We start from the raw sequence: 9,887 nt of genomic DNA, 5'->3' as shown, positions 1-9,887 counted from the left end.
ATAATGTAGAATGTAACCTAGCTTCAAGACAAACGAATCCAGTAGGCCATGCTTGGAATTCCATTATTAACCATGTAGTACCCCGCTGGCGCCGTCACAGAATTGGGATATAGTGGAAATCAATAATGTCAAAGAAATTCTCTATAATTATGTAGAAAATAGGTCTTTCAAGTTCTTAGAGAAACTACAAACTATTACAGATTTCTAATCTAGCCATTAAAAGACAGACGGATGAATTGTTAGCTGTAACAGTTGGATTGTAATATAAATTTTCAAAGTTTAATCTCAATTTTTTTATATAATTTTTTTATAATGAACTTCAATTTATGTTTGGATTACCTAGTTTTAGTGTCCTTCAACTGTGATACTGGCTATATTAACTAATATCAGTTTATCGTAATATTACTGCAAGTGTAAACGTCACTTTCAAATTGCTTTCTACCTTCCAGCTGTCAGACATGCTTGTTATTTTCGACAGTGAGCAGTACAGCATTGTAACCAGATATTCTAAGAAAAACATCCCCATTTGAATTCGACTTTTGTCTCCGCCTTTCTGTTTTGTGGTCCCTAGTTTCCTATGGTTAGGTTATAAATTGAACGGTTATCAACGGAAAAAATATTTGATAACAATTAAGAAGATTATATTATTATATATCTGGAAAATATAATCTTTATAAGAAATGTTTAGAAAATACGAGCACAACTAGTTATAGTTACTGTTGATTACAGTCGGCCTGAGGTGATAAACAACGCAGTGTTCTTCTATTTTGGTGTTTACAATATGAGAATGGCCACACGTTCTCTATCTGCAGTGCTGTTTTACGCCACTACAAATACAATACATAATAATAATACTAGATTTTCTGTTCAGGCATAATGTATAATGTGGCTTACCTTCTAAGACAAATGAATCCAGTTCGCCACGCTCGGAATTCCGTTATTAACCACAAAAAGCATGTAGTACCCTGCTGGGGCCGTCACGGAATTTGGAGGTGCTGTCACCTCTGTAAAGTATTTTCCTTCCATTGATTTCGAAGAATTTGCAGCTAGAATCAGCAGCCTCTGGTTCATTGAAAACGAATGAGTTGTGAAAGAAGGCGCGTACAAATGGAACGCAATATTGTAGGCAGTGTAACTGAAAACAGTGAACTGCAGAGTGAACTTTTGGCCATACATTAGTGAAGAAGAAGATAAGGCGACTATAGTAGGCCTGTAGACCACATAAGAACTATCCAAATAATAAGGACTGTATGCTTCCAAACGGAGCTCTGTCGGATAAGGAATTCCAGACAAAACGTACCCAACGTGGGGATTGGATCCGCCGACCAAAATCCGTCCATCAGGCAAAACACTTGCACTTGAATGATACATTCTTGGAATGGTGGAGGGCGCCAAAGTGGAGAATCGATAACCGGGAACAGAATTGGGTTTATAGAGGAACGGAGCTAGAGCTGGATCCCTTCCCAGTTCCCACCCGGCGGTTCCTTGTTTTGCCCCATTTATAATGAGAATCTCTCCATTGGGAAGAATGAGCATGTCGCTCAAAACCCTTGGACTGGGCATGTTCTCCATTGCCCACCCAGGGTTCGCATCTGTAATGACAATTCGTCCACAACTCTGAAGCGCAGGGAGAAAATTTCCCTGGTTTGCAGACGTGAAGCTGTTGTCAGGAGCACCACCACAGACGAGGATTTCAACCTTTCTGAACCCGTCAGAGGCAGTCAATGGCAGCATAACAGACGAACCGCAGGAGGGGTAATTCCTGGCCCCTCCTAACATCGTGGGAAACTTCTTTACCACACGATTTGTTTTGTAGTCGAGCAATATGGAGTCCTTGTTGGCAAAGATGAACAGATTCCCGTCGGAGGAGAGATGAAGAAAAGGATACAGATTATTCTCCACGTTGACAACAAAGGTCTGCATTAAAAACGGCAGATTATAATAACTTTCTCCAGCTTTCTTCGGCACGAACTCGTAGGAGAAAGCCCGTCTGCCTCCCACAACAATCACTCTGTTATCAGGAAGGATCTGCGTCGAAGAATACCATCGATTCTCTGCAAGCTTGGTGGGCTGTGAATCATTCCAGTCGCATGCAGAATTGTTGCATGGCTGGAAATAACGAACAGCCTTTCCGCCGTCGTTGTATCCACCCGTACTAACCAACGTGCCGTCAGCAGCGAAAGAAGCACAGGAGCACCATGTGTCAGTCATGACCATGAGGGGCCTGAGGCTGTTGGAAGCAATGTTATATTCTATGGAATGCGCCCAGCAGTCGTGCTTCAGAGCCAAGTCATTCGCATCGTTTCTGCACCGCCCCTTGTCCAGCAGAAGCTTAGAAGCACCGTAGTCTGTTCGATCGAACATAACGACTGTATCTTTGTAGGTCGTGGTCATATGCATAGCTGACACGCCTCCATTGCTTACGACCAGCTTCCATGAGCCTGGCTTGACTTCCACAGCCCGCCCAACCGACACACCCCATAGGAAAACAACGCACAACACAAGTTCAATCATCCTCGCCATTATTTACTTTCTTTTGAGCTTTTCAGTCTGTGATGTTCTGAGGTTGTTTTATATACACGCCTGGAAAGAAATTTTGCCAGCTGACATGTTCTGAGGTACGATGATAGTGGAATGTTTAAGGGGCGAAATCAAGTGTCAACTTTAACCTCGACGGACATGCCAATTGCCAGGCTGAGTGACGGCGAGAGCTGGACATATGCCAATTTATAGCTGGTTTTCAATTTAAACTGAGCAATAGAGCCAAAACTGGCAGAAACAAAAATATCGTTATTTGGTAGCCCATTCTGCACCGTTCGAACACATAATGGTGCACATGTAGATGGTTCCTTGTTGGTGCTGGAGCTAAGGTTAGGAAACGTCCCCATCTACAATAATGTATGAGATTTAAGCTTTTAATGGCATCCACAAGAAGAAGTACTCAGAGACTTGCGTGCACTATGAAGGTTATATATAAAAACAAGCAAATTTAAATTATTTGTTTGGTCTTCTTTCTTATGTGCGAATCATTTTCTCATTTAGTTTTTCTATTTTTCAACTTTCTATATCATTCGTAGAATGATATTTGGTTTAATAAAAAGTTAATCGATAAAAAGGAAGGGTTTCAATTATCCTTTATGTTTCAATAATTATTCATTTTTAGTTCATTCAACTCTTCAAATAATTTTGTATGTTAATTACTTATAATTTTTATGGAAATTTATGAAAATTTTCTTACAAGATATATAATGAAAAACTAAGTGAACATGGTTTCAAAAGGGAAGAACAATAGTAACAAAAGAAACATTTCACATATTTTAATCAAAAGAGTCATGATGAATGCGTGTAACAAAGCTTATCACAAAGTGTCATTATAGTACTCAACAATTTGATAGGGATATTTAATAGAAACAAATTTTGTTGATTAAATTAAATTATAAAAGTAAAATTCTTTAAAAAATGAAAAAAAGAACATGAATACAAATGGTGATTCCTCTAATTCTTTTGATTCTATATTCCTCAAAAAATACATACTAACACACATTCACAATCAAATATTATAAATAGCAATATTATGATAAATACCTCTTAAATTGTTCAATATAGTTGCCTCTCAAAAGAAACACTTTTGTTGATGCTTTGAATATGGCAAAAGTTATCTTATATTTGTATTTCTCAATTCCTATTAAAAATAGCAGACAAACATGATTTAAGGCAACAAAAAAATAAATCATATAGGTTGGAGAGAACAATAAAAAAGGAAAAAACTTGATGAACGAAAAGAACAAAAAATTGTTATATAGGTTGGGGATAACAACAAAGAAGGGAAAATAAATATTTATTGCAAAAATTAAAATTAGACTATTAGACTCTATTGCGTATTATTTCTATTTATCACATAATTTATTCAAAATAATAGATAACAATGGCATTTTTGGGTTCCCTTGGATGGAGCAACATGTTAGGGTGTTAATGGAACAGAATTTGTTTTCTCTCACATTACAGGTTTCTGCATCTTATCCCATGCATTTGATGTGTTATCTTCCTCCTCGATCATAACATGTAAATCTTTTCTTGATATAAATAACAAACTATTTGAATGTTAGATGCATATATCTATCATAAAATGATGTGGACTACTAAGATTTTTTTAATTGTCTTCATGAGCCCAATGGAAATTAGAAAGGTTCTATATTTAAAAACTGTAAAAATATATTTCATGAAAAATTCTCTAAATATGAGATAAGAAATCAATAATTTGCTATATACTTTAGTCCATCATTTTATGCAAGTTTTTAAAGATCTGACATAGTTTTATATTAGAAATTGGATTACAAGTATGAAAACCTACTTTTAAAAATTGCCAATATTTTTCTTTTGTGTGGGCCTTTTAAAAGACGTGTTATCTAAACAAATGAGGCTTGGAAATTCAAGTCTTATCTTATTAGCTATATGACTTGTCATACTCAAATCAATTATTTCAAAATCTTTTACAATTCAAAATTACAACACATAAAAAATGAAAGAATCAAATGAGACTCTTCATCTCCTCATCAAAGCCACCAATTTAATATCCTTTCAAAATCAAAAGACAATGCCCATGCAGTGAGCCATGAACTTGGACATTACTTAGTGATTTGTTATTATAATCAAAGAAAAACATCTAAGTAATGTTTGGCAACCTCTCAAATATACATGTATACTTCATTGCCACTATATTAATCTAGCTATCTTTTTGCACTTTGCTACCACTACATTAGTTTGGTTACAGAAAAGAAATGAAACAAATAACAAATTCATATCTTGCATGCCATTAAATTTTTCCATAATATCATAAAATTGAGCACCTACAAATCCTATCCTTGGAAGAAATTGAAAAAAATACTACATAAAAAGTTATAAAAAATAAGATTGTCATCTAAATCTTATTCATCTGAATCAAAATTGTTTGAAGCAACATAATTCACCACACCAATCTTACACAACTTTTCAAGAACCCTTCTACCTCTAATATGTATTATCCTCTATGCATTATAATACCAAGTTCCAAATGCCTCATCTTTAGAAGGAACTCTTGCAACATCTTCCAGAAAAACTAGACATTCCTTATTCAATGCATACTTTGGAATAATCTTTTTTGAGTCATTTTGAATAAATTTCCTTGGCTGACCTAAAACCTCAAAAATTGCAGAAAGAATGAATATTAAACATAATATTCTATATTGACTTCATAAGTGAAAAATACCAAGAGTACATATTTAAATGAAATCTTGTACCCTAATTAGATAAGAAGCTCAAAGTCAACACTAAAATTTATAGAAAGTGAAAGATTGTAAGGATAAACTATTGTAAGTAAAAATGAACATGTGATAACTCTAGCCTCTTATCCCATAATGTTATAACTCAACATTATATGAATATTTTAGTTGTCAGTTTGATTTGAGCATGATGGAACATTGTAGGTGCCAAGGAAGAACCCATAGGGAGTGCCTAGTAATTATGCATCTACAATGACCTAGAGTAATCAACAAAATCTATAAGAACCATGTCATCAAAAATTTGAAAATCCATCTAGAAACATTCTTAATGAGTAATCTATTGAAAGTGAAGTGAATTTTTTTAACACTCTTTAGTAATAAGCATTCTTAAAGACAAGCATTCTGAGGCACAACACATTCAACCTTACAAAGAAGTTCATATTGATATTAAATCCTTGTTTACACCATGGAAAGGTAACATTTTTTTCCATTTCCTAGTTTCCCATTTGTTATATAGAAGTTTTTCTAGCATAATGTCATGATGGGTCTTTTCCATTCATTATTTAGGAAGTAGTACAACACAACGTTAGAATGAAAAATGCAATTGAAATCCTTTGATAAAACTAGGATTGGTAGAAGAGAACCTAAGCTTATTTTTTGTACTTGAATACATTGGACTTAGAACTATCAACACTCCACATAAAAATTTTGTGGAGCTTGTTGAACTTCCTTAGTCTATTCTAGGCATCGAAAAAACCATTGGCAGTAAAAATAAAAGGAGGTGATGAGATGGTTAATGCAAGCACCAAAAAATAAAAATAAAAAATTGATCAGTAAATGTTTTCTTACTAGAGCTATGAATTAGTGAAGTCACAAACGGAACACCTCATCTTTGGTATTAATGCAACAACAAAAACCAAGACTTGCGAGCATCCAATAGAAACACATAGACCGCAAGTGCCTAGAAGGGGACTTGGCATAGACTTTAGTAACACCTATCAACCTTCATTAACACCATGGTGATTCACAATTAATTTAAAGAGGATTTGAACCTTGGTGACACCATTAACAATGGCACAACTTAACCATCACATTGCAAGATCAACCCTGGCAGTAAACATACAATTAGTGGAATATAGAACATCATGATTTTTAGAAATTGATCACATCTCCTTAAATGTTACATTATAGAGATAAATTTCAATGCCAAAGGATCCATACAAGGGTATTCAATAATAGTATTGAGTGATCCTCAATGTGATGCTATTGTTGAGATATTCTTTTTTTTTTTTTTTTTCTTGATCTATAATGGGCCGAGGTTGTAAACTTTATTAATTTTAAAGAAAATAATTACAATATTGTACAAATTCAGTTCGGTGTGGGCACCGATAGGAAAGAACAGAATGAAGAAAACCTCTAGTCTTGCCCAAGGAAAAATCTTGGAATAATTTAAATGTCCCTGGTAGCCATAAATTTGACTTCTTAAGGGATTACAATAATAAATTGAACAATGCATCTTGCTGTCGACAATTTAGACATGACTTCTATATCAAGGATCTAAATTGTAGGTGAATCCTTCAAGTGGTAAGGAACGAGCGGGGAGACTAAGGATTTATTTGAATGCTGACCAAGCTGGGGATGAACGAGTTGGATTCTGAATTTTGCAAACATAGAGCAATGCTTTCCTGCACACTCAAAGTTAGGATAACCATATAACCACATTATACCATGGAGGGAAGGAAGCCGTCTACATCAGCTCCATCTAAGACTTAGAGACCAATGCCCTTAAAGTTCCCAGAGTAAGGTTGTCCTGGAAAACTACATTCTACAAAAATGAAAATATAAAACGAACCAGGGCCATTAAAGTCATGGTCAAAAAATTGATGGGGTTGAAGGTGAGCCTCTCGAGAGAGAAAAATGAGGGGAAGGAACCCAATGTACCCCATCCACATGATCCCAGATGCCTGAAGGTGAAATATTAACAGAAGTATCTACAACATCATACCTATAGCCACATGAATGCAAATGTGTTAATATTTCTGCCTTGTATTATATGAAGACACCTGCATCTATGTGTGTATACTTGTGCTGAGATAGATACTTCATTAATAAACCCTATAGCATAAAATTGCATCATTTATACATCCTAAAGTCGATGATATAAATATGTGAAAGCCACTAAAAAGGGTATTGCATATCATAGGAGTTATGTTAAGTGTCTGCATATAATAGTAGTTATATTGAACATTTGATTACTATAAACATATAGCTTCAGAAAAGCAAGTCATCTCCTAACTAAAAATAACAAAGTATAAGAGTCTTTCAAATAGATTGGCTTGGCTTAGATTAAATAGATTGTCGCAACAACATCTTACTCAAAAGGAAAGCCCTTTCCCTCAATCCCCTACTTGGTCCAATGGTAAACCCTTTGGCGAATCAGAGGATTTCAGATTCTCCATCTTGGCTATCATGTCCATGTTGAGTCCTTCGTCCCGAAGGTATATTGCCAACCAATGGTTGTAGGGAGGTGTTTTCACATTGAACCACCACATGAGGGAATTGACATTCCTCTGGAGGATGGGCTGTCTGTTGGCAAAATTTGTGGGGTTGTCATGAATTAGTATAGGGAAACGAGGAACCTGGTAGTTGTTCCACATTAAGATATCATAATGCCTTGTCTTGGGGGCCAAAAGATCAGAAGTAACATTAACCATTACCCGATCAAGCTCTATTGAAATGCTATGCTTAAAAACCTTTAAACATAATTCTCTGATAAAATCCCTATTAGGCTCGAAATGAAGTACTATGGCTAGGAACATAGAGGAAATATTAGAATTTTCTCTGGTCCTATCCTCATTTTTGATAAAAATTTCCCCTAGAATTTGAGTAACCCCGTTGATGACCAGGTTGTGAGGATATTTCATGAGGCCTTTAAGCCAAGCTTCCTTTTTTTCCCCAGAAATGGTCATTTTTCTTTCAGAGCTTGAGAGCTTGAGTATAGTATCCATGATATTCTTATTAACTATATGGTTGTTTTCAATTTTTATGTCCTTGATTTGTGTAAGATATTTATAGTACCACAACTATTATACCCTTTTAATACTATTAAATTGTGGGATTTTTCTGACTTTATTCTACTTTCCTTGATGATTCCTAGCCACCAGACTATAGATCTTTGAAAATATTTCATGAACCATGCTAAATTTATAAAAGGGTTTTACCATATAAGCTATAAAAAAATCATTGCAACGATTCATCTACTATTTTTGATGAATTTTGGAGGGAATTTTGGTTGTTGTAGTTTTATACAAGATAATTAGTTCAAAATCATTAAGGTTACTTTCTAAGATACAATGCTAAGGAACCCTAGAACTTGAAGGGGTTATCATCATTTGGGGATCAGAGTGGCACAACAAAAACATTGTTGTGAATAAATCGATCATCTTTTGGTCTTCTAGGAGTGTGGATATTTTCAAACATCACCATTGGTAGTTGGTTGCCTTCATTGCTTCATCCAAGTCAAATTTGGAAAATTACAAGATCAAAATTATGTGGACATTACGTCATGATTTAGCTCATTAGCATGAATATATTGATCACTAGTGCAGGGCACCTAGCACTCCAAGATTGAAAGCTTTAATTTATTTCAATTTTGTGTGTTAATTTATGATGTAATAATGGACAAACCATTTAGGACTCAATAGAGCCATGGTTGAGTTGTCCAAATTTTGGTTTGAGTCAATTGTGCTCAAGATGTTGTTAGCCTGAGAAGTGGGATGCTTAGGTAGTTCACAAGAAAAATACTCTAGATGAAGGTATTCATGTATTGGGAGTCAATTGAGTTGTTTTTAGGTCTTCTAGGGTGTTTGAGGACCTTTAAGAGCCTTAAAATGCATTAGAATGCAAAAATTGCATCCTAGAGCAAAAGTTGTCAAAAGTTGCTTAGAAACATTTTGCAATTTCTTGCAAAAATTGCATTTTTGGTTATAGGTGTTAGGAACTTGGTTGAAGTGACAGAAACAAGTGGATATAATCCAAATTTCACTTCATTGTACGGGTTGGATGATTGGAAATGCAAGAGCAAGTTTTTGTTTTGTGAAGCAACCTTGTTTCCATCGGTTTTTAATAGTTTTGTCTTGTTTTTCCTTGCTTGTATGGTCTAGTACATACTAGATGGTGTAAAATAATTGTCATATTTGTATGTTGATTAGATTTTATTTCATTAAGGTTGATTTTTAGGTTTGATTGTTCCAGGTTGTAGAGATTTCTTACATTCTTTGCAACTAGGAGGAAAACCCTTGCAAGTAGGGTTTAAGATCAAGAAATGGCTCTAACCTAGGAATTATTTGATGGAACTTGTTGAAATAACTAAGAATGATAGGTTAGGGTCTATACATATCTTAGGAATAGGGTGTGTGATGTAGAACTTCTAGGAGGAGGATAAGAAATGAATCCCTAGGCTCATCATTAGGAGTAGGTGAGTTAGGACAGCGAGAAAAGTGCAATTTATGAGCACATGAAGATTAGTGCAAGTCCAAGTGGTATATGAATGGAAAGCCCTCTAAGGCCCCTTAAAGGTTCCCAAGTGTTTTGGAGAAGGAGACTTGACTGGTGAAGAGTTCTAGACTC

General features: G+C 35.1%; 1 protein-coding gene across 1 annotated transcript; it reads right to left on the bottom strand.

The window, feature by feature from the left end:
- Positions 1–688: 688 nt before the first annotated feature.
- On the bottom strand, positions 689–2,682 carry LOC131034172 (aldehyde oxidase GLOX). Its single transcript, XM_057965562.2, has one exon. The coding sequence runs from the start codon at positions 2,521–2,523 to the stop codon at positions 898–900; it is 1,626 nt and encodes a 541-aa protein (XP_057821545.2). The 5' UTR covers positions 2,524–2,682; the 3' UTR covers positions 689–897.
- Positions 2,683–9,887: the final 7,205 nt, after the last annotated feature.

This window comes from Cryptomeria japonica, chromosome 1, assembly GCF_030272615.1.
Source record: "Cryptomeria japonica chromosome 1, Sugi_1.0, whole genome shotgun sequence".
Lineage (NCBI taxonomy): Eukaryota > Viridiplantae > Streptophyta > Pinopsida > Cupressales > Cupressaceae > Cryptomeria > Cryptomeria japonica.
Note: the sequence above shows the minus strand (reverse complement) of the source record. Positions and strands in the feature narration are given on the sequence as shown.

What these genes read in the sequence shown, in the direction of transcription:
- LOC131034172 (XM_057965562.2), bottom strand. Translation starts at nt 2,523, where the DNA reads ATGGCGAGGATGATTGAACTTGTGTTGTGCGTTGTTTTCCTATGGGGT.